This window comes from Oncorhynchus mykiss, chromosome 2, assembly GCF_057628025.1.
Source record: "Oncorhynchus mykiss isolate SJ-2025 chromosome 2, ASM5762802v1, whole genome shotgun sequence".
In the NCBI taxonomy this organism is placed as follows: domain Eukaryota; kingdom Metazoa; phylum Chordata; class Actinopteri; order Salmoniformes; family Salmonidae; genus Oncorhynchus; species Oncorhynchus mykiss.
The window spans coordinates 100,472,581-100,498,866 of record NC_143023.1 but is presented as its reverse complement, the minus strand read 5'-3'; the positions used below and the strand labels follow the sequence as shown (position 1 = coordinate 100,498,866).

Here is a 26,286-nt window from a genome sequence, read left to right as displayed (position 1 = left end):
GGCTTAGAGGCTTTGAGTGTTTTTTTTTTTAAAGCTCTAATTCAAAGAAATGCAAATATCAATTGAAGTTAAGATTTTAGTTTTAGTAGCTAGACATTTAGCTTATGTCACTAATGACGCCTGAACACCCCTCTGTGAACCTAACAGATGGAGTGAGTCCTAAATGGCACCCTAAGCACTAATCAGGGAATCAGGTGCCATTTTGGGACGTAGCCTGTGTTCTTTGATATGTTGCCAAGCAGAGAGAGAGAGAAACTGCATTGATTGTTTAGAAACCGCTTCTGCGGGGAGAAGCTCTGGGGCATCACCTCCGTCTGGGCTCTGAGCAATAATTGTAGGCAGCACTGCAGTTTTAGGGGGTTTGGCTGTGTGTGCATGTGTGGGTGCGTGCACTAGTAGATGCATGCTTTTGAGTTCAATATCATTACATTTTAAAATCTTTAGCCAACATTTTTCAGAGACAGCAAAGTGTATGCATAAATTAATCAATTATACAATGCTAATCTGGGTTTCATCTGCACACGAAAATGTATATATTTTTTTGCAGAGTAGGTTGATAACGATTTTACCAACGTACAGTATGTTGTATTGGACATTTTCCTCCACATCCCCCCCCCCCTCTCTCCTCCTCTACACCCCCCCCCCCCCCCTCTATCTCCTCCTCCTCTACATCCCCCCCCTCTCTCCTCCTCTACACCCCCCCCCTCTCTCCTCCTCCTCTACACCCCCCCCTCTCTCCTCCTCTACACCCCCCCCCTCTCTCCTCCTCCTCTACACCCCCCCCTCTCTCCTCCTCTCCCCACCCCTCTCTCTCCTCCTCTACATCCCCCCCTCTCTCCTCCTCTCCCCACCCCTCTCTCTCCTCCTCTACACCCCCCCTCTCTCCTCCTCCTCTACACCCCCCCCCTCTCTCCTCCTCTCCCCACCCCTCTCTCTCCTCCTCTACATCCCCCCCTCTCTCCTCCTCTCCCCACCCCTCTCTCTCCTTCTCCTCTACATCCCCCCCTCTCTCTCCTCCTCTACATCCCCCCCTCTCTCCTCCTCCTCTACATCCCCACCCCTCTCCTCCTCCTCTACATCCCCCCTCTCTCCTCCTCCTCTACATCCCCCCTCTCTCCTCCTCCTCTACATCCCCCCTCTCTCCTCCTCCTCTACACCCCCCCTCCTCCCTCTCTCCTCCTCTCTACACCCCGCCCCCCCTCTCCTCCTCTCCCCACCCCTCTCTCTCCTTCTCCTCTACATCCCCCCCTCTCTCCTCCTCCTCTACACCCCCCTTTTTCTCCTCCTCCTCTACACCCCCCCTCTCTCCTCCTCCTCTACACCCCCCCCTCCCTCTCTCCTCCTCCTCTACACCCCCCCCCCTCTCTCCTCCTCCTCTACACCCCCCCCCTCTACTCCTCTCCCCACCCCTCTCTCTCCTCCTCCTCTACATCCCCCCCCCTCTCCTCCTCCTCTACATCCCCCTCTCTCCTCCTCCTCTACAACCCCCCCCTCCCTCTCTCCTCCTCCTCTACACCCCCCCCCTCTCCTCCTCTCCCCACCCCTCTCTCTCCTTCTCCTCTACATCCACCCCTCTCTCCTCCTCCTCTACATCCCCACCCCTCTCCTCCTCCTCTACATCCCCACCCCTCTCCTCCTCCTCTACATCCCCCCTCTCTCCTCCTCCTCTACATCCCCACCCCTCTCCTCCTCCTCTACATCCCCCCTCTCTCCTCCTCCTCTACATCCCCACCCCTCTCCTCCTCCTCTACATCCCCCCTCTCTCCTCCTCCTCTACATCCCCACCCCTCTCCTCCTCCTCTACATCCCCCCTCTCTCCTCCTCCTCTACATCCACCCCTCTCTCCTCCTCCTCTACATCCCCACCCCTCTCCTCCTCCTCTACATCCCCCCCTCTCTCCTCCTCCTCTACATCCCCCCCTCTCTCCTCCTCCTCTACACCCCCCCTCTCTCCTCCTCCTCTACATCCCCCCCTCTCTCCTCCTCCTCTACATCCCCCCCTCTCTCCTCCTCCTCTACATCCCCCCCTCTCTCCTCCTCCTCTACATCCCCCCCTCTCTCCTCCTCCTCTACACCCCCCCTCTCTCCTCCTCCTCTACACCCCCCCCTCTCTCCTCCTCCTCTACATCCCCCCTCTCTCCTCCTCCTCTACATCCCCCCTCTCTCCTCCTCCTCTCCCCACCCCTCTCTCTCCTCCTCTACATCCCCCCCTCTCTCCTCCTCCTCTACATCCCCCCTCTCTCCTCCTCCTCTCCCCACCCCTCTCTCTCCTCCTCTACATCCCCCCTCTCTCTCTCCTCCTCTCCCCACCCCTCTCTCTCCTCCTCTACATCCCCCCCTCTCTCCTCCTCTCCCCACCCCTCTCTCTCCTCCTCTACATCCCCCCCTCTCTCCTCCTCCTCTACATCCCCCCCTCTCTCCTCCTCCTCTACATCCCCCCCTCTCTCCTCCTCCTCTACATCCCCCCCTCTCTCCTCCTCCTCTACATCCCCCCCCTCTCTCCTCCTCCTCTACATCCCCCCCTCTCTCCTCCTCCTCTACATCCCCCCCTCTCTCCTCCTCCTCTACATCCCCCCCTCTCTCCTCCTCTCCCCACCCCTCTCTCTCCTCCTCTACATCCCCCCCCCTCTCTCCTCCTCCTCTACATCCCCACCCCTCTCCTCCTCCTCTACATCCCCACCCCTCTCCTCCTCCTCTACATCCCCACCCCTCTCCTCCTCCTCTACACCCCCCCCTCTCTCCTCCTCCTCTACACCCCCCCTCCCTCTCTCCTCCTCCTCTACACCCCCCCTCTCTCCTCCTCCTCTACATCCCCCCCTCTCTCTCCTCCTCTCCCCACCCCTCTCTCTCCTCCTCTACATCCCCCCCTCTCTCCTCCTCCTCTACATCCCCCCCTCTCTCCTCCTCCTCTACATCCCCCCCTCTCTCCTCCTCCTCTACATCCCCCCCTCTCTCCTCCTCCTCTACATCCCCCCCTCTCTCCTCCTCCTCTACATCCCCCCCCTCTCTCCTCCTCCTCTACATCCCCCCCTCTCTCCTCCTCCTCTACATCCCCCCCTCTCTCCTCCTCCTCTACATCCCCCCCTCTCTCCTCCTCTCCCCACCCCTCTCTCTCCTCCTCTACATCCCCCCCCCTCTCTCCTCCTCCTCTACATCCCCACCCCTCTCCTCCTCCTCTACATCCCCACCCCTCTCCTCCTCCTCTACATCCCCACCCCTCTCCTCCTCCTCTACACCCCCCCCTCTCTCCTCCTCCTCTACACCCCCCCTCCCTCTCTCCTCCTCCTCTACACCCCCCCTCTCTCCTCCTCCTCTACATCCCCCCCTCTCTCTCCTCCTCTCCCCACCCCTCTCTCTCCTCCTCTACATCCCCCCCTCTCTCCTCCTCTCCCCACCCCTCTCTCTCCTCCTCTACATCCCCACCCCTCTCCTCCTCCTCTACATCCCCCCCCTCTCTCCTCCTCCTCTACACCCCCCCCCCCTCTCCTCCTCCTCTACATCCCCCCCCTCTCTCCTCCTCCTCTACACCCCCCCCCCCTCTCCTCCTCTCCCCAACCCCCCATCCCTCCTCCAGGCATGCACACAAGCATCAGTGAGATCTTGAAGGAGAAGAAGCTGAAGCCGTCCCGTCGCAGTCTGCCCTGCCTGGCTCAGAACCAGATACACCCACAGAGCCTCAGCCACGTTCTGTCCATGCCCTGCACCCCCGACGACGAGCCCCAGACACCGGTAGGGTTGGGAGTTGGCAGGGTATTTTATCACATTACTTAAGTCACTAGGTAAAAAAAAAAAAACACTTCTCTGGAACCCTCAGTTTCACCATTTTGTTGTAGCCTTGAACTAGTTTCCCGGATTAATCTAATCAAGGCCTTGATTAGTTGACGAGTTTGAATCAGGTGTGCTTGCTCTGGAATAGATAACAAACTGTAATGACTGGGGGTCCCCCGAGGAGCAGACCCTAACCCTAACCCTAACCCTAACCCTAACCCCCGAGGAGCAGAGGTTTGAGATCCAATGACACGATTCAATACATATTGTGATTCTATGGACGGTGCATTCGGAAAGTATTCAGACCCCTTCGCCCTTTTCTACATTTTGTCACGTTACAACCTTTAAAATGGATTCAATTCATGTATTTCCTCATAAATCTACACTAACAAAGAGATGACAGGTTTATAAAAATAAAATTAAAAAATTACCTTATTTACATAAGTATTCAGACCCTTTGCTATGAGACTAGAAATTGAGCTCAGGTGCATCCTGTTTCCATTGATCATAGTTGAGATGTTTCTACAACTTGATTGGAGTCCACCTGTGGTAAATTTAAATTGATTGGACATGATTTGGAAAGGCACACACCTGTCTAAATAAGGTCCCACAGTTGACAGTGCATGTCCAAGCAAAAACCAAGCCATGAACTCTTCCTAGAACTGGCAACCGATGGTCACTCTGACAGAGCTCCAGAGTTTCTTTGTGGAGATGGGAGAACCTTCCAGAAGGACAACCATCTCTGCCGCACTCCACCAATCAGGCCTTTATGGTAGAGTGGCCAGAAGGAAGCCACTCCTCAGTAAAAGGCACATGACAGGCCGCTTGGAGTTTGCCAAAAGGCACCTAAAGGACTCTCAGACCATGGAGAAACAAGATTCTCTGCTCTAATGAAACCAAGATTGAACTTTGTGGCCTGAATGCCAAGCGTCATTTCTGGAGGAAACCTGTCACTATCCCTACAGTGAAGCAGGGTGATGTCTGCATCATGCTGTGGGGATGTTTTTCAGCGGCTGAAACTCCCCAAATACAGGTGTGCCAAGCGTGTAGCGTCATACCCAAGAAGACTCGAGGCTGTAATCGCTGCCAAAGGTGCTTCAACAAAGTAAAGGGTATAAAAAAAATTAACTAGGCAAGTCAGTTAAAAACACATTCTTATTTTCAATGATGGCCTAGGAACAGTGGGGTTAACTGGTCTAGGAACAGTGGGTTAACTGGTCTAGGAACAGTGGGGTTAACTGGTCTAGGAACAGTGGGTTAACTGGTCTAGGAACAGTGGGTTAACTGGTCTAGGAACAGTGGGTTAACTGGTCTAGGAACAGTGGGTTAACTGGTCTAGGAACAGTGGGTTAACTGGTCTAGGAACAGTGGGTTAACTGGTCTAGGAACAGTGGGTTAACTGGTCTAGGAACAGTGGGTTAACTGGTCTAGGAACAGTGGGTTAACTGCCTGTTCAGGGGCACATCGACAGATTTGTACCTTTTCAGCTCGGGGATTTGAACTTGCAACCTTCCGGTTTCTAGTACTTAAGTAAATGTGATATTTTTTATAAATTTGCAAACGTGTCTAAAACCTGTTTTTGCGTTGTCGTTATGGGGTATTGTGGGTAGATTGATCAGGGGGGAAAAAACAATTTAATCAATTTTAGAATAAGGCTGTAACGTAACAATGTGGAATAGGTCAAGGGGTCTGAATACTTTCTGAATGCACTGTATGTATCATGATTCTATATGGATTGCGATTCGATATTCCAAACATATTGCTCACTATATGCCTACCACAGTGAGATGAGAGAGAGCCATGAGAAGCTACAGGACAATAAATAGATGAGTTTTGGAGCCGGTACAGCCGACTAGCTGGATCTATTTTCCCTCTTCCATCTGCAGCCGTATCTCCAGGACCAGACACGTGCCCAGCTCCAGACCCAGCAGGTCGACCCCTGGTTACAGCACCAGGCCCAGGGAAAGGACCACCGTCAGCTACAAGCCCAGACCCAGCCTCTGACCCACAGTCACAGCACCTCCTGCACCCTCATCCCCTCAAAGACAGGTCAGTCAGTCGGTATGTCTGTCCGTTCTCCTCACAGCCTGTCGGAGTTTTTAGACGTATTCTACAACAACTTTAACAGTGCGGTTAGTACGTACAGTTTTAGTGTGATTCCTGTAGGAAGTAAACCCACATCCTCACATACTGTAGGTCTAACAAGGTCATGATGGGTTGATGCAGGGTGAGACCAGTTTTAGTGTGATTCCTGGAGGAAGTAAACCCACATCCCTCACATACTGTAGGTCTAACAAGGTCATGATGGGTTGATGCAGGGTGAGACCAGTTTTAGTGTAGTGTGATTCCTGGAGGAAGTAAACCCACATCCCTCACATACTGTAGGTCTAACAAGGTCATGATGGGTTGATGCAGGGTGAGACCAGTTTTCGGCGACAGCATCATGACATATAATATATATACAAAAGTATGTGGACACCCCGTAAAATTAGTGGATTCAGGCTATTTCAGCCACACCCATTGCTGACAGGTGTATAAAATCGAGCACGCACCCATGCAATCTCCATAGACACACATTGGTAGAGGAATGGCCTTACTGAAGAGGTCAGTGACTTTCAACGTGGCACCGTCCTAGGATGCCACCATTCCAATAAGTCAGTCAAATTTCTGCCCTGCTTAGAACTGCCCCGGTCAACTGTAAGTGCTGTTATTGTGAAGTGGAAACACATTCTCTGGCAGACATGGCTGTCAATGTTAAGGATCTGGTGTTATTTTAACCAAAAGCCACACTGTCCGACATTTGAATTGTGCATTCTGGTAGTCCGACGGACAAATCTGGGTTTGGCGAATGCCAGGAGAACTCTACCTGCCCAAATTCATAGTGCCAACTGTACATTTTGGTGGAGGAGGAATAATGGTCTGAGGATGTTTTTCGTGGTTCGGGCCCCTTAGTTCCAGTGAAGGGAATAGTTAACGCAACAGCATCCAATCACATTCTAGACGATTCTCTGCTTCCAACTTTGGGGCAAATTTGGGGACGGCCCTTTCCTGTTTCAGCATGACAATGCACTAAGCGAGGTCCATACAGAAATTGTTTGTCAAGATTGGTGTGGAAGAACTTGACTGGCCTGCACAGAGCCCTGACCTCAACCCCATCAAACACCTTTGGGATGAATTGGAACGCCAAATTAATGCCCATGATTTTAGAATGACATGTTCGACGTTCAGTTGTCCACATACTTTTGGTCCTGTAGTGTAGATTGATGGTCCACTTTCTACACTGTAATTGCTACTCACTATCATGGACTGTTTACTGTTTACTGTTTATCATGGTCTGTTTACTGTTTATCATGGTCTGTTTACTGTTTATCATGGTCCGTTTACTGTTTATCATGGTCTGTTTACTGTTTATCATGGACTGTTTACTGTTTATCATGGACTGTTTACTGTTTATCATGGTCTGTTTACTGTTTATCATGGACTGTTTACTGTTTATCATGGACTGTTTACTGTTTATCATGGACTGTTTACTGTTTGTCATTGTCTGTTTACTGTTTGTCATTGTCTGTTTACTGTTTGTCATTGTCTGTTTACTGTTTATCATGGTCTGTTTACTGTTTATCATTGTCTGTTTACTGTTTATCATGGTCTGTTTACTGTTTATCATGGACTGTTTATCATTGTCTGTTTACTGTTTATCATGGACTGTTTATCATTGTCTGTTTACTGTTTATCATGGACTGTTTACTGTTTATCATGGTCTGTTTACTGTTTATCATGGTCTGTTTACTGTTTATCATGGTCTGTTTACTGTTTATCATGGTCTGTTTACTGTTTATCATGGTCTGTTTACTGTTTATCATGGACTGTTTACCATGGTCTGTTTACTGTTTATCATGGTCTGTTTATCATTGTCTGTTTACTGTTTATCATGGACTGTTTGTCATTGTCTGTTTACTGTTTATCATGGACTGTTTACTGTTTATCATTGTCTGTTTACTGTTTATCATGGTCTGTTTACTGTTTATCATGGTCTGTTTACTGTTTATCATGGACTGTTTACTGTTTATCATGGTCTGTTTACTGTTTATCATGGTCTGTTTACTGTTTATCATGGTCTGTTTACTGTTTATCATGGACTGTTTATCATTGTCTGTTTACTGTTTATCATGGACTGTTTATCATTGTCTGTTTACTGTTTATCATGGACTGTTTACTGTTTATCATGGACTGTTTACTGTTTATCATGGACTGTTTACTGTTTATCATGGTCTGTTTACTGTTTATCATGGTCTGTTTACTGTTTATCATGGACTGTTTACTGTTTATCATGGACTGTTTACTGTTTATCATGGACTGTTTACTGTTTATCATGGACTGTTTACTGTTTATCATGGACTGTTTACTGTTTATCATGGACTGTTTACTGTTTATCATTGTCTGTTTACTGTTTATCATGGACTGTTTATCATTGTCTGTTTACTGTTTATCATGGACTGTTTACTGTTTATCATGGACTGTTTACTGTTTATCATGGACTGTTTACTGTTTATCATGGACTGTTTACTGTTTATCATGGACTGTTTACTGTTTATCATATCAGTACTTAATCCACTGAATAGACTGGTACTTAATTCACCATCATGTGAGATTTGTTTATGATGATGACAACGTGATCATGATTTTATTCATTGTTAGCTCTGGCAGTCTGTAAAATACATTATGTTGTGCTGGTATTAAAAAAAAAAAAAAACAGGCAGATTTTTTTTCAGTGCTTCCAATGGTTCCGTAAACATATACCCGTTTAAACTTGCCCTTACCTCAAACCCCGTAAACCTAACCCTTACCTCAAGCCCCGTAAACCTAACCCTTACCTCAAGCCCCGTAAACCTAACCCTTACCTCAAGTCCCGTAAACCTAACCCTAACCTCAAGCCCCGTAAACCTAACACTTACCTCAAAGCCCGTAAACCTAACCCTTACCTCAAGCCCCGTAAACCTAACCCTTACCTCAAGCCCCGTAAACCTAACCCTTACCTCAAGCCCCGTAAACCTAACCCTTACCTCAAGCCCCGTAAACCTAACCCTTACCTCAAGCCCCGTAAACCTAACCCTAACCTCAAGCCCCGTAAACCTAACCCTTACCTCAAGCCCCGTAAACCTAACCCTTACCTCAAGCCCCGTAAACCTAACCCTTACCTCAAGCCCCGTAAACCTAACCCTTACCTCAAGCCCCGTAAACCTACCCCTTACCTCAAGCCCCGTAAACCTACCCCTTACCTCAAGCCCCGTAAACCTAACCCTAACCTCAAGCCCCGTATACCTAACCCTATCCTCAAGCCCCGTAAACCTAACCCTTCCCTCAAGCCCCGTAAACCTACCCCTTACCTCAAGCCCCGTAAACCTAACCCTTACCTCAAGCCCCGTAAACCTACCCCTTACCTCAAGCCCCGTAAACCTAACCCTAACCTCAAGCCCCGTATACCTAACCCTATCCTCAAGCCCCGTAAACCTAACCCTTACCTCAAGCCCCGTAAACCTAACCCTTACCTCAAGCCCCGTAAACCTAACCCTAACCTCAAGCCCCGTAAACCTAACCCTTACCTCAAGCCCCGTAAACCTAACCCTTACCTCAAGCCCCTTAAACCTACCCCTTACCTCAAGCCCCGTAAACCTAACCCTAACCTCAAGCCCGTAAACCTAACCCTTACCTCAAGCCCCGTAAACCTAACCCTAACCTCAAGCCCCGTAAACCTAACCCTTACCTCAAGCCCCGTAAACCTAACCCTTCCCTCAAGCCCCGTATACCTAACCCTAACCTCAAGCCCCGTATACCTAACCCTAACCTCAAGCCCCGTAAACCTACCCCTTACCTCAAGCCCCGTAAACCTAACCCTAACCATAACCTTTGACTATACCGGTTGAGTATCCACTACCTAAAAAAATAAAATAAAAAACGTTTAATTGAATTTCATAGTGACAGTGACATTGCTTAGACATGGTATTGATTTGAGATGATACATCTTCAGGGGGTGTTTTGTAAAGCGGTGGTTGTTTTAAACGTTAGCGTCACTGTGAGGCGTGGGGGGAAAACTATGCAGTGGTGTGGTGAGCAACACACCGCGTTAAGCCACAGTGGATAAGATAGATGTCACCGCTGTGAGGGGAGAAGAAAAATCATTCTCCTCTAATAAGGACATCTGTAGCGGTGGGAGAATTCACTCAAATACCATTCACATTCAAATGAGCAGTTTAGCATGACTCAGAAGTCCCTGGATGCATCCCCAAAATTCACCTGCATAGTGCACTACCTTTGACCACTCTAGGGGATAGGTTGCCGTTTGGGACGGGAGACTGTCTATTCTGAGCACGATCCAGCAGGGAAAATACACTCTGGTGCCAGATCTGTTTTTTTTTGCTGTCAGGTCTGAATCGTCAGGTCACGACACCATTTTGTTTTACGTCGTCATAACATAAGTCATGTAAGATGATGATTAGTGCTCTGTACAGGCTGTTCCATAATGACTGGATCACAGAAATAGTATTACTAGAATGGGTATCCCCATTTCAAGTCCATGTCATTATATCTCTGTGAGCTAGATCCTGTGTAAATGTATGTAGAACCCTGGTCTTAGTCGCGACGGGTCGTTTTAACACCTTTCAGGAACGTGGGGTGGAAGGTAGCCTAGTGGTTAGAGTGGAGGGGCGGCAGGTAGCCTAGTGGTTAGAGTGGAGGGGCGGCATGTAACCTAGTGGTTAGAGTGGAGGGGCGGCATGTAACCTAGTGGTTAGAGTGGAGGGGCGGCAGGTAGCCTAGTGGTTAGAGTGGAGGGGCGGCAGGTAGCCTAGTGGTTAGAGTGGAGGGGCGGCAGGTAACCTAGTGGTTAGAGTGGAGGGGTGGAAGGTAACCCAGTGGTTAGAGCGTTGGGACCAGTAACCGAAAAGTTTGCAAGATCGAATCCCAGAGCTGACAAGGTAAAAATCTGTCGTTCTGCCCCTGAACAAGGCAGTTAACCCACTGTTCCCCTGAACAAGGCAGTTAACCCACTGTTCCCAGGCCGTCATTGAAAATAATGATTTGTTCATATTAACTGACTTGTCTTGTTAAATAAATGTAAAATAAAAATGTGTTGACTATCTTTGACAGAGGAATGGGAACAAAAAGGGTTTTTAAAGAAACAGTGCCACTGGCCGCCCCACCACCGTTGTTGCTGTTCTTTGTGGCCGAGCTGAGGAGCGTTGTGCAGCCTGGTAAAACAACAATGTGTAGCACATGTTACGCTTGATGTCAGAGGGGGAAAACAGTGTTGTTGCTGTTCTTTGTGGCCGAGCTGAGGAGCGTTGTGCAGCCTGGTAAAACAACAATGTGTAGCACATGTTACGCTTGATGTCAGAGGGGGAAAACAGTGTTACTGTTCTTTGTGGCCGAGCTGAGGAGCGTTGTGCAGCCTGGTAAAACAACAATGTGTAGCACATGTTACGCTTGATGTCAGAGGGGGAAAACAGTATTGTTGCTGTTCTTTGTGGCCGAGCTGAGGAGCGTTGTGCAGCCTGGTAAAACAACAATGTGTAGCACATGTTACGCTTGATGTCAGAGGGGGAAAACAGTGTTGTTGCTGTTCTTTGTGGCCGAGCTGAGGAGCGTTGTGCAGCCTGGTAAAACAACAATGTGTAGCACATGTTACGCTTGATGTCAGAGGGGGAAAACAGTGTTGCTGCTGTTCTTTGTGGCCGAGCTGAGGAGCGTTGTGCAGCCTGGTAAAACAACAATGTGTAGCACATGTTACGCTTGATGTCAGAGGGGGAAAACAGTGTTGTTGCTGTTCTTTGTGGCCGAGCTGAGGAGCGTTGTGCAGCCTGGTAAAACAACAATGTGTAGCACATGTTACGCTTGATGTCAGAGGGGGAAAACAGTATTGTTGCTGTTCTTTGTGGCCGAGCTGAGGAGCGTTGTGCAGCCTGGTAAAACAACAATGTGTAGCACATGTTACGCTTGATGTCAGAGGGGGAAAACAGTATTGTTGCTGTTCTTTGTGGCCGAGCTGAGGAGCGTTGTGCAGCCTGGTAAAACAACAATGTGTAGCACATGTTACGCTTGATGTCAGAGGGGGAAAACAGTGTTGCTGTTCTTTGTGGCCGAGCTGAGGAGCGTTGTGCAGCCTGGTAAAACAACAATGTGTAGCACATGTTACACTTGATGGCAGAGGGGGAAAACAGTGTTGTTGCTGTTCTTTGTGGCCGAGCTGAGGAGCGTTGTGCAGCCTGGTAAAACAACAATGTGTAGCACATGTTACACTTGATGGCAGAGGGGGAAAACAGTGTTGTTGCTGTTCTTTGTGGCCGAGCTGAGGAGCGTTGTGCAGCCTGGTAAAACAACAATGTGTAGCACATGTTACACTTGATGGCAGAGGGGGAAAACAGTGTTGTTGCTGTTCTTTGTGGCCGAGCTGAGGAGCGTTGTGCAGCCTGGTAAAACAACAATGTGTAGCACATTGTCTGTCTGTCTGTCTGTCTGTCTGTCTTGACCGTTTACTGATCATCCTGTATCTGTCTCTCAGAAGCTGCGAAGGACCACTATGGGGAGGAGTCAGATGCTGTGATGGACCACTATGGGGAGGAGTCAGAAGCTGTGAAGTTCCACTATGGGGAGGAGTCAGAAGCTGTGAAGGACAACTATGGGGAGGAGTCAGAAGCTAGTGCGTACAAGGCAGGAAGGACAGACGAGTCGTTTCTCATTCAGAAACCTGCCATCCGAGCCAAATTAGAGGCACGAGCAGATTCGCTTCAGGTACCACAAACACAAGCACACATTAAAAGAAAGGCCGGCCCTCTCAATGTGATTGGCCGTCAGGCATGTCAATCACCCGGCTATTCCAACCAATCGGGACGCTTGGACGCACAGCTGGGCTCCTTCCTTGACAACCTCAAGTTAGCGTGTTTACATGCTGATGGACTATTCACATGCTGTTTCCTAACCGATTCCCTTACCATTAAATTAAGACCACACAAGTGTGTGTGTGTGTGTGTGTGTGTGTGTGTGTGTGTGTGTGTGTGTGGTGACAAAGCTTACAGTTATGGGCCTCAAAGTTGCGTTCTGACCAGACAACCCTAGAGTTGGTAGATCTATGTCAATCAGCACATAAGTACGTTGCAGGTGAGGGCTCAAAGCCAGCCTCTCGGACGAGCTCCAGATGGCCCTTTTTTCCACACCCACCCAATAACCAGAATGACCCTGCACCAATCTTTTTCCATGTCTCACAGTTACGCAGCATTGAAACCTTTGATTGAGGCTAACTATCAAACATTAATGAAGTCACTCTGCTTTGCACCACACTTAAATGCTATTTAAAACATAAATTTATTTGAGGTTATTAATATGATTATGAGTTTAGTTGAAGAAAAAAAAAAAAAAGTTGTTGACATAAGTGTGTTAATGAATTGCTTTTGGATGTGTTATGAAGGTCTATTCCTGATAAACGGTTATTTCCGTAGGGGACCAACCCAGGGCAGCCGTCCGGTCTGATGTTCAGAGATGGGAAGAAGCGTATCGATTACATCCTGGTCTATAGGAAGTCCAGTCCTCTGGTGGAAAAGAGAGTCACCTTTGAGAGGAACCTGAGAGCTGAGGGGCTGATGCTGGAGAAAGTGGTAGGGTACATATACTATACTCGAACAGGGGTCAGAGTGACGGCAACAGGCGGCCCGCTGGGCTAAAACCGGCCCGCGAGTTAGACTTTTTTTGGGGGGGTGGGGATTTTAGTTTTGGTTTTGGGTTTACATTTCTTTTTACTAATATCACTTAGGAATTCAGCTAATAATAAGTTTAATTTAATATTCCTACGAATCTGATCATTTCCCAATGTAATAAAGGTATGAAATGATTGTTATTTTCAAATGTAATCTCTTTTTGGGCTTAGTTGTGGTCAATTTGCAGTGTACGAATTATTATAATTACGTTCCGGCCTTCCACTCCTGAAAGAAATCGGCCCGCGGCTGAATCTAGTTGCCCCATGGTATATATACTGAACAAAAATATAAACGGAACAACTTCAACGTGTTTTTCTGAGTTACAGTTCTGATAAGAAAATCAATTAATTGAAATAAATAAGGCCCTAATCTATGGATTTCACATGACTGGGCAGGGGAACAGCCAAGGGTGTGTCTAGGAGGGTATAGGCCCACCCAATTAGGAGCCAGGCCCAGGCAATCAGACTGAGTTTTTCCCCACAAAAGGGCTTTATTACAGACATAAATACACTTCAGTTTCATCAGCTGTCTGGGTGGCTGGTCTCAGACGATCCCGTAGGTGAAGAAGCCGGATGTGGAGGTCCTGGGCTGGCGTGGTCACATGTGGTCTGCAGTTAGACGTACTACCAAATTCTCTATAACGATGTTGGAAGTGGCTTATGGTAGAGAAATTAACATTTAATCATCTGGAAACAGCTCTGGTGGACGTTTCTGCAGTCAGCATGTCAATTGCACACTCCTTTAAAACTTGAGACATCTGTGGCATCGTGTTGTGTGGCAAAACTGCACATTTTAGAGTGGCTTTTATTGTCCCCCAGCACAAGGTGCACCTGTGTAATGAACATGCTGTTAAAATCGGGCTTGTTGATAATCCAACCACCTGACAGGTGTGAAATATCTTGGCCAAGGAGAAATGCTCAGGGATGTAAACACATTTCTGCACAAAATTTGAGAGAAATACACTTTCTGTGCATATAGGATATTTTATTTCTGCTCGTGAAACATGGGACCAACACTTTACATGTTGCGTTTATATTTTTGTTCAGTGTAATGTAGACTAGAGGAGCATGTGAGCTGATGCTGGAGAAAGAGGAAGGGTAGCATAATCTCCTACTGTATGCTACAACTACATTAATATAGGATATACTCTCCTACTGTATACTACAACTACATTAATATAGTATATACTCTCCTACTGTATACTACAACTACATTAATATAGGATATACTCTCCTACTGTATACTACAACTACATTAATATAGTATATACTCTCCTACTGTATACTACAACTACATTAATATAGTATATACTCTCCTACTGTATACTACAACTACATTAATATAGTATATACTCTCCTACTGTATACTACAACTACATTAATATAGGATATACTCTACTACTGTATACTACAACTACATTAATATAGTATATACTCTACTACTGTATACTACAACTACATTAATATAGTATATACTCTACTACTGTATACTACAACTACATTAATATAGTATATACTCTACTACTGTATACTACAACTACATTAATATAGTATATACTCTCCTACTGTATACTACAACTACATTAATATAGTATATACTCTCCTACTGTATACTACACCTACATTAATATAGTATATACTCTCCTACTGTATACTACAACTACATTAATATAGGATATACTCTACTACTGTATACTACATTAATATAGGATATACTCTACTACTGTATACTACAACTACATTAATATAGGATATACTCTCCTACTGTATACTACAACTACATTAATATAGGATATACTCTCCTACTGTATACTACAACTACATTAATATAGTATATACTCTACTACTGTATACTACACCTACATTAATATAGTATATACTCTCCTACTGTATACTACAACTACATTAATATAGTATATACTCTACTACTGTATACTACAACTACATTAATATAGTATATACTCTCCTACTGTATACTACAACTACATTAATATAGGATATACTCTCCTACTGTATACTACAACTACATTAATATAGTATATACTCTACTACTGTATACTACAACTACATTAATATAGTATATACTATACTACTGTATACTACAACTACATTAATATAGTATATACTCTCCTACTGTATACTACAACTACATTAATATAGTATATACTCTACTACTGTATACTACAACTACATTAATATAGTATATACTCTACTACTGCATACTACAACTACATTAATATAGTATATACTCTCCTACTGTATACTACAACTACATTAATATAGTATATACTCTCCTACTGTATACTACAACTACATTAATATAGTATATACTCTCCTACTGTATACTACAACTACATTAATATAGGATATACTCTCCTACTGTATACTACAACTACATTAATATAGTATATACTCTACTACTGTATGCTACAACTACATTAATATAGTATATACTCTCCTACTGTATACTACAACTACATTAATATAGTATATACTCTACTACTGTATGCTACAACTACATTAATATAGTATATACTCTCCTACTGTATACTACAACTACATTAATATAGGATATACTCTCCTACTGTATACTACAACTACATTAATATAGTATATACTCTCCTACTGTATACTACAACTACATTAATATAGGATATACTCTCCTACTGTATACTACAACTACATTAATATAGGATATACTCTCCTGTATACTACAACTACATTAATTTAGGATATACTCTCCTACTGTATACTACAACTACATTAATATAGTATATACTCCCCTACTGTATACTACAACTACATTAATATTGTATATCATCTCCTACTGTATGCTACACCTACATTAATATAGTATATACTCTCCTACTGTATACTACAACTACATTAATATTGTATATCATCTCCTACTGTATACTACAACTACATTAATATAGTATATACTCTCCTAATATATACTACAACTACATTAATATAGTATATACTCTCCTACTGTATACTACATTAATATAGTACCTACTCTCCTACTGTATACTACATTAATAGTACATACTCTCCTACTGTATACTACATTAATATAATACATACTCTACCTCTGTATACTACTACTACATTAATATAGTATATACTCCACTACTGTATACTACAACTACATTAATATAGTATATACTCTACTACTGTATACTACAACTACATTAATATAGTACATACTCTCCTACTATATACTCCAACTACATTAATATAGTATATACGATACTACTGTATACTACAACTACACTAATATAGTATATACTCCAGTACTGTATACTACATTAATATAGTATAATCTCTACTACTGTGTACTACATTTAAAATAGTACATACTCTACTATAGTACATACTCTACTACTGTGTACTACATTAAAATAGTACATACTCTACTATAGTACATACTCTACTACTGTGTACTACATTAAAATAGTACATACTCTTCCCACATTGCTCTTACAGCTCTGTACTAATGACAAAGTTTGCATTTGTCTTTGTATTTTTGATACAGAAACTACAGAGAATTGTTTAGACAATGCCTTGAATTTGTTTTAACAAGTATTATTTTACTATTTTGGTAAATTTGGTATCCCACTGGGCACGTACGGTCTGTTCAACGTCTCCTTTGGTTGATTTGGCAACATGAATTCACCGTGAATTCAACAAAAAACCCTGTGGCCATTTGATTTAGGTGAAACATCTAGCGAAAACAAAAAGCATTGATGACTATTTACCAATCAATTTTCCCACGTTGATTCAGCGTCATCACGTACCTGTTGTTGTTGTTGAAATGACGTGGAAACAACATTGATTCAACGTCATCACGTACCTGTTGTTGTTGTTGTTGAAATGACGTGGAAACAACATTGATTCAACGTCATCACGTACCTGTTGTTGTTGTTGTTGTTGTTGTTGTTGTTGTTGAAATGACGTGGAAACAACATTGATTCAACGTCATCACGTACCTTTTGTTGTTGTTGTTGAAATGACGTGGAAACAACATTGATTCAACGTCATCACGTACCTGTTGTTGTTGTTGAAATGACGTGGAAACAACATTGATTCAACGTCATCACGTACCTGTTGTTGTTGTTGTTGTTGTTGTTGTTGTTGTTGTTGTTGAAATGACGTGGAAACAACATTGATTCAACGTCATCACGTACCTTTTGTTGTTGTTGTTGTTGTTGTTGTTGTTGTTGAAATGACGTGGAAACAACATTGATTCAACCCGTTTTTTTGCCCAGTGGGGGGTGGCACTCGTGATCATATTCTCAAATATTGTCATCGTGTCTTCGTCACGACATTCTCAAATATTGTCAGATGCCAGTCTTTGTCACAAGCTAATTTCCAATTTCGTCCCCTCGAAAGCCGTCTCTGACCGACACCGACATCCTGTTTGTGAAGATCCATGTTCCCTGGGACACTCTCTGTAAATACGCTGAGCAGATGAATATCAGGATGCCATTCAGGTAGCACTTCCTACGAATTCCCTCTACATAATGCATTATAAACACATTTATAACGCCTCGTGAGCTATACATAATGCATTATAATACGTGACATAAGCGCTTAACAACTATTCATAAACATCTATAACGACAGCTCGTTCAATAACGTTTGATGAGCTCTTTGTATGGCTTGATCCGTTGGGATTCTTCCACCCAACCGACAACGTCTTCTAATTTATTGCATTTTTATTTATTTTTTTTCAGGAAAAAAATGTACTTTACGGATTGGAAGAGCAAAGTTATGGGCAGGCAAGTGGATTTACGTGATATCTTATTAGGTTCGGGCACAGTGTGATGCCGAGCTTGACTGTCTGAGCACTGCAGAGCACTTTCTAATGAAATACAGGATCGGGAGCATTCAACACCGTGACGGTGCTGAGCCCGTGGTCGAGTCGCGGTAACACAGCTGGAGTGGCCCTGTTGACGTCACCGTGAGCTGTAGCTGTTATTTTTATTTGTAGAATGGCGAGAGTGAGAACAGTGGGGATGTACAGAAAGCGATAAGAGGTAGAAAGACACAGACAAGAAGGCAGGGAAGTTTGGTCTGGAGTCCAGAGTCCCACTGCTACACTGGTTGTTATATTGAGATGCAAGATGGGCCATCAGGGAGTTAAGTAGAAGAGGGTAAACCGTGATTTGATCACGGAGGGTGAATGGGTCAAACTGGCATCGAGCTCTACCCCAGAGGAATTAATGCACGATTTAATGAATTAGTTCAGGATTAGTTTATCCTGCTACTTAAAGATGTTATGTATACGAATGTGAGATATTAAACTGTTTTAAGCCCAATAATAAGTCACACTGAATCACTAAATATTGTATGCTGCAAAGTAAACAAGACATAATAATGCAGTCTTCTATTGAGTGTTTGACTGTGAAAATGCTAAATGTGATTTCTATGTGATTTTAATGATTATCATTGATCAAATAAAACGATATCTGGTATAATCCTGGTAAATAAACCCTGTGTGGTTCTGTTACTAGGCTAATCCTGGTTAATTAATCTGTTTTTCTCTGTCCTCTCTCCCTGAAGCCGGTTTCATCTGAGGTGTCGTCAGATAAAGAGTTGGTTACCCAGCAACCCCATGAAGCTGGACAAAGAGGCCTTACCTGATCTAGAGGAGACAGACTGCTATACAGCCCCCTTCAGCAGGGCACGCATGCACCAGTAGGTTCTATACCTAACCCTATCCCTTACCTCAACCCCCTAACCCTAACCCTTACCTCAACCCCCTAACCCTTACCTCAACCCCCTAACCTATCCCTAACCCTTACATCAACCCCCTAACCTATTCCTAACCCTTACATCAACCCCCTAACCCTTACATCAACCCCCTAACCCTAACCCTTACCTCAACCCCCTAACCCTTACCTCAACCCCCTAACCCTTACATCAACCCCCTAACCCTTACCTCAACCCCCTAACCCTTACATCAACCCCCTAACCTATCCCTAACCCTTACATCAACCCCCTAACCCTTACCTCAACCCCCTAACCCTTACATCAACCCCCAGACCCTAACCCTTACCTCAACCCCCTAACCCTAACCCTTACATCAACCCCCAGACCCTAACCCTTACCTCAACCCCCAAACCCTAACCCTAACCCTTACCTCAACCCCCAAACCTATCCCTAACCATTACCTCAACCCCCAAACCTATCCCTAACCCTTGCCTCAACCCCCTATCCCTAACCTTTACCTCAACCCCCCAACATAACCCTTACCTCAACCCCCTAACCCTAACCCTAACCCTTACCTCAACCCCCTAACCTAACCCTTACCTCAACCCCCTAACCAACCCTTACCTCAACCCCCAACCTAACCCTTACCTCAACCCCCAACCTAACCCTTACCTCAACCCCCAACCTAACCCTTACCTCAACCCCCTAACCTAACCCTTACCTCAACCCCCTAACCTAACCCTTACCTCAACCCCCTAACCTAACCCTTACCTCAACCCCCTAACCTAACCCTTACCTCAACCCCCAACCTAACCTAAGCCTTACCTCAACCCCCAACCTAACCCTAAGCCTTACCTCAACCCCCAACCTAACCCTAAGCCTTACCTCAACCCCCTAACCTAAGCCTTACCTCAACCCCCTAACCCTTACCTCAACCCCCTAACCTAAGCCTAACCTTAACCCCCTAACCTAAGCCTAACCTTAACCACCTAACCTAAGCCTTAGCTCAACCCCCTAACCTAAGCCTTAGCTCAACCCCCTAACCTAAGCCCTACCTCAACCCCCTAACCTAAGCCTTACCGCAACCCCCTAACCTAAGCCTTACCTCAACCCCCTAACCTAAGCCTTACCTCAACCCCCTAACCTAAGCCTTACCTCAACCCCCTAACCTAAGCCTTACCTCAACCCCCTAACCTAAGCCTTACCTCAACCCCCTAACCTAAGCCTTACCTCAACCCCCTAACCTAACCCTAACCTCAACCCCCTAACCTAAGCCTTACCTCAACCCCCTAACCTAAGCCTTACCTCAACCCCCTAACCTAAGCCTAACCCTAACCTAAGCCTAACCCTAACCCTTACCTCAACCCCCTAACCTAAGCCTTTTCCTAAACCCCCTAACCTAAGCCTTTTCCTAAACCCCCTAACCTAACCCTTACCTCAACCCCCTAACCTCAACCCCCTAACCTTAACCTTTACCTCTACCCCCTAACCTAACCCTAACCCTTACCTCAACCCCCTAACCCTTACCTCAACCCCCTAACCTAACCCAAGCCTTACCTCAACCCCCTAACCTAAGCCTTACCTCAACCCCCTAACCTAAGCCTTACATCAACCCCCTAACCTAACCCTAACCTCAACCCCCTAACCTAACCCTAACCTCAACCCCCTAACCTAACCCTAACCTCAACCCCCTAACCTAACCCTAACCTCGACCCCCTAACCTAACCCTAACCTCAACCCCCTAACCTAAGCCTTACCTCAACCCCCTAACCTAAGCCTTACCTCAACCCCCTAACCTAACCCTAACCTCAACCCCCTAACCTAACCCTAACCTCGACCCCCTAACCTAACCCTAACCTCAACCCCCTAACCTAAGCCTTACCTCAACCCCCTAACCTTACCCTAACCCTTACCTCAACCCCCTAACCCTTACCTCAACCCCCTAACCTAACCCTAACCCTTACCTCAACCCCCTATCCTTACCCTAACCCTTACCTCAACCCCCGTACCCTAACCCTAACCCTTACCTCAACCCCCGTACCCTAACCCTAACCCTTACCTCAACCCCCTATCCTTACCCTTACCTCAACCCCCTAACCCTTACCTCAACCTTTACCTCAACCCCCTAACCCTAACCTCAACACCCTAACCCTTACCTCAACCCCCTAACCCTAACCCTTACCTCAACCCCCTTACCCTAACCCTTACCTCAACCCCCTTACCTCAACCCTCTAACCTAACCCTTACCTCAACTCCCTTACCCTAACCCTAATTCTTACCTCAACCCCCTAACCCTAACCCTTACCCCAGTCACTCCAACACTCTGACAGTCACTCTAACACTAACACTCAATCTGACACAAACAGCTTGTGAGATAGACTGGCTCATGTGTGTTTATTACAGGCTACACTGGAGGAGGAAGAGATGAAGTTATCTTTAGACAGTGACGGCAGTGTTCTGTCTCTGTTATGATAAACTCCCCTGCTAGCATCTCAATCCTCCCATCAAATAGACTAGCTTGAATGAAATGTTATCTGTTTGTGTGAATTAGAGGCAACAGAGGACGGAATGATGATAGAATGACTGCAAATAAAGATGCTATAGTCCAGCTCATAATGGCAGCTGCCGTCTCCATGACAACACTCTCTTTACTGTCTCTATGACAACTCCCCCTTTCTTTACTGTCTCTGACAACTCCCCCTTTCTTTACCGTCTCTATGACAACACTCTCTTTACTGTCTCTATGACAACTCCCCCTTTCTTTACTGTCTCTGACAACTCCCCCTTTCTTTGCCGTCTCTATGACAACTCCCCCTTTCTTTACTGTCTCTATGACAACTCCCCCTTTCTTTACTGTCTCTGACAACGCCCCCTTTCTTTGCTGTCTCTATGACAACTCCCCCTTTCTTTCCTGTCTCTATGACAACTCTCCCTTTCTTTTCGGTCTCTATGACAACTCCCCCTTTCTTTACTGTCTCTCTGACAACTCCCCCTTTCTTTTCAGTCTCTGACAACTCCCGCTTTCTTTCCGGTCTCTATGACAACTCCCGCTTTCTTTCCGGTCTCTATGACAACTCTCCCTTTCTTTTCGGTCTCTGACAACTCCCCCTTTCTTTTCGGTCTCTGACAACTCCCGCTTTCTTTTCGGTCTCTGGCAACTCCCCCTTTCTTTACGGTCTCTATGACAACTCCCCCTTTCTTTACGGTCTCTGACAACTCCCCCTTTCTTTACCGTCTTTTTGACAACTCCCCCTTTCTTTCCAGTCTCTATGACAACTCCCCCTTTCTTTTTGGTCTCAATGACAACTCCCCCTTTCTTTATGGTCTCTGACAACTCCCGCTTTCTTTCCGGTCTCTATGACAACTCCCCCTTTATTTTCGGTCTCTATGACAACTCCCCCTTTCTTTTCGGTCTCTGACAACTCCTCCTTTCTTTTTGGTCTCTGACAACTCCCCCTTTCTTTACGGTCTCTCTGACAACTCCCCCTTTCTTTACGGTCTCTCTGACAACTCCCCCTTTCTTTACGGTCTCTCTGACAACTCCCACTTTCTTTACGGTCTCTCTGACAACTCCCCCTTTCTTTTCGGTCTCTGACAACTCCCCCTTTCTTTACGGTCTCTGACAACTCCCCCTTTCTTTACGGTCTCTATGACAACTCCCCCTTTCTTTACGGTCTCTATGACAACTCCCCCTTTCTTTACGGTCTCTATGACAACTCCCCCTTTCTTTTCGGTCTCTGACAACTCCCCCTTTCTTTTCAGTCTCTGACAACTCCCCCTTTCTTTACGGTCTCTGACAACTCCCCCTTTCTTTACGGTCTCTATGACAACTCCCCCTTTCTTTACTCTATGACAACAAGGAGAGGGACGGAAGCTATACTGTGTTACATGTGGGGTCCCAGGTTCGAGCCCAGGTAGGGGCGAGGAGAGGGACGGAAGCTATACTGTGTTACATGTGGGGTCCCAGGTTCGAGCCCAAGTGAGGGCGAGGAGAGGGACGGAAGCTATACTGTGTGACGTGGGGTCCCAGGTTCGGTGGTTAATCGACGTCGAGAGGGAGGGAGTGACTGAGTGTCTGAAGAGTGACTGTTGGTTCTCTCTGCAGTTATATGGATGATTTACCATATCATAATAATGCTGACCTTTTGTTGGTTTGACTTTCCTCTCTCAGTTTTACCATCAACAACAGACAGACGTTCTTCTCCAACTCCACCAGAAGCAGAATAGTCCACCATGTTCTCCAACGCACCAAGTATGAGGACGGGAAGTCTAAGATGGGTACGGAGCTACGCTATCTATATCTATCTATCTACGGAGCTACGCTATCTATATCTATCTATCTATCTACGGAGCTACGCTATCTATATCTATCTATCTATCTACGGAGCTACGCTATCTATATCTATCTATCTATCTATCTATCTACGGAGCTACGCTATCTATATCTCTTTCTATCTACGGAGCTACGCTATCTATATCTATCTATCTATCTACGGAGCTACGCTATCTATATATATCTATCTACGGAGCTACGCTATCTATATCTATCTATCTATCTACGGAGCTACGCTATCTATCTATAGTGCATTCGGGAAACTATTCGGACCCCTTCACTTTTTCCACATTTTATTATGTTACAGCCTTATTCTAAAATGTATTAAATCGTTTTTTTCCCTTTTCAATCTACACACAATACCCCATAATGACAAAGAAAAACCATTTTTTTAAATAATTAACTTAAATATAACTTTTACATAAGTATTCAGACCCTTTACTCTGTACTTTGTTGAACCACTTTTTCCAGCGATTACAGCATTGAGTCTTCTTGGGTATGACGCTACAAGCTTGGCACAGCTGTATTTGGGGAGTTTCTCAAGCTCTGTCAGGTTGGATGGGGAGCGTCGCTGCACAGCTATTTTTAGGTCTTTCCAGAGATGTTCGATCTTGTTCAAGTCTACGCTCTGGCTGGGCCACTCAAGGACATTAATTGAGGACGCGGCTAGGGATGCCATTTGGGCCGGCAGCCTTGCGAGAGCCCACAGTCCGTGGTAGCGGAAAGTTGATTAGCAGTGGTCCAATGTTTTTCCAAGGCGAGTACTACAGTCAATGTGTTGATAGAGTTTTACTCAAATTTGCTAAAAATCCCCAGCTACAATAAATGTTGCCTCAGGATATGGGGTTTCTAGTTTGCGTAAAATCCAGTGTAGTTCTTTGAAGGACGGTTGTATTGAGCTTTCCTCGTGCTCTTGAGGGAGACTATATTCTACGGTGACAGCAGTGGCCACAGGCAGAACATCACTAGCGGTTTCCATCGACTTCTCCGATCGTAGCGGGTGAAGTATGGTTCCAACATGTTGACATGACTCAGACAGATTTTTGGTCCCTGTGCTCCTGATGATGTAATCCAGATGTATTTATTACTATTCACTATGGGGTAAGGGCCTGAAAAGTGAGCTTGCAACGGGTAACAAAACCAGGACTTGGTCAACTCACATCGAAAGTGCGGTTTTGGGACTTTTTCGATTTAATTTTAATTTGCGCCTTCTCCACTTTCTCCCAGGTGCGGTGCAAACTGTATCGAAAAGAGCTAACGTGCTTCAACAGTTCAGTTTTTTTGTTTAATGTGTTGCCCTGCAACAACCTCTCTCTCTCTCTCTCTCAGCAAGATCAAATGAATCTGACATGATGTCCCGAACAAGAGTTAATTAAGACTAATACCGAGACATTCCTGAATAACCTCCCACACTGCAAACAACATAAGAGGCACCTGTTCATCCCAATCTTTCTCAAACTCAAAGGCGTGAACTCTCAACATAAATTTGATAATCTGATAATCTCTAAAGATCAGGGCGGGGTTCAGCCTTATTCTAAAATGGATTAAACAATTAGAAAAACCTGTTTTCTTTGTCATTATGGGATTTATTATGTGTGTAGATTAATGAGGGAGATTATTTTTTTTGGGGGGGGGATGTGGAAAAAAGTTGAGGGGTCTGAATACTTTCCAAATGCATTGTATAAACCGAAAGGTTGCTAGATCGAATCCCCGAGTTGGCAAGGTAAACATCTGTCGTTCTTCCCCTGAACAAGGCAGTTAACCCACTGTTCCTAGGCCGTCATTGTAAATAAGAATTTGTTCTTAACTGACTTGTCTAGTTAAATAAAGGTTAAATAAATAAATAAAAATAAACCTGGAATTACCCCAAGACTGTTGAATACCTGTAGCAGTATATGTAGCTTTGCCTTGATTGTGGGGCGGGGCTAATGCCATCGAACATAACTAGCTCACCATTGACCTTCTCTGTGTTGTGGAAATTTCCTGTATTACCAAATCATGAGAGAGCAATCCACACACAAGTCAGAGTTATCATAAAGTCCATCTTTAATTATATGAGCTTCACCATAGCCCTGTGACTCTCAGATCAATTCAGTGTCTATAAATTAATTCTCTGAGAGTCCTTACATACCATAATGGCAACTGAGATCCTTTATAGCAAAGACACACATAGCCAGACAGCATTGGCTATAAATTATCGTTCAGTTTGGTCTCCTAAACTAAGTTCTTATCTTGGTACCACTTAAGACCCAAACATTACCTCATCCAATGGCATATATCAATTGTCAATTCTAGACACTCCCATCAAAAATACAATCCCTCCTGGACAAGCTCACGGAGAGGAGTGACTGGCACACAGACATTGTGGAGCCACCTAACTGGTTCCCCATTAATCACACCATCCCTTCACATGGTTTAGGAATAGTTACAGACACATTCACAGATAAGACAAACCTGACCTCTCCCCTCTCTGGGCCCAAGTTACTTTTACCCACATAAACATGCTAATGAAAATGAATAAACATATTATTTATCAATGTTACCTAAAGAATTCTGATTCTGCCACAACATCTGTTTATATAATGCAATGTAATAATCATTATTAGAACTGTGGTAGCGTTAGACAAGAGGCCACCACTGAGGATTCTGTCTAAATTATGATTGGGGTCTAGCAATGTATTTTGAGTCTTGGGAAGGGAAACGAGTATGAGTTTTGAATTATA

At 45.1% G+C, this 26,286-nt stretch overlaps 1 protein-coding gene across 1 annotated transcript in view; it reads left to right on the top strand.

Moving 5' to 3' along the window:
- Positions 1-26,286, top strand: part of ano3 (anoctamin 3) — a gene marked incomplete at its 5' end in the record, with an annotated part of 97,851 nt that overhangs the window by 25,404 nt on the left and 46,161 nt on the right. Inside the window, 8 exons of the mRNA XM_090215631.1 lie at positions 3,574-3,728; positions 5,654-5,816; positions 12,325-12,554; positions 13,259-13,414; positions 17,908-18,008; positions 18,252-18,296; positions 19,081-19,215; positions 23,402-23,508. Coding sequence (XP_090071757.1) covers positions 3,574-3,728; positions 5,654-5,816; positions 12,325-12,554; positions 13,259-13,414; positions 17,908-18,008; positions 18,252-18,296; positions 19,081-19,215; positions 23,402-23,508 — 1,092 coding nt within the window. The remainder of the gene's footprint in view (positions 1-3,573; positions 3,729-5,653; positions 5,817-12,324; positions 12,555-13,258; positions 13,415-17,907; positions 18,009-18,251; positions 18,297-19,080; positions 19,216-23,401; positions 23,509-26,286) is intronic.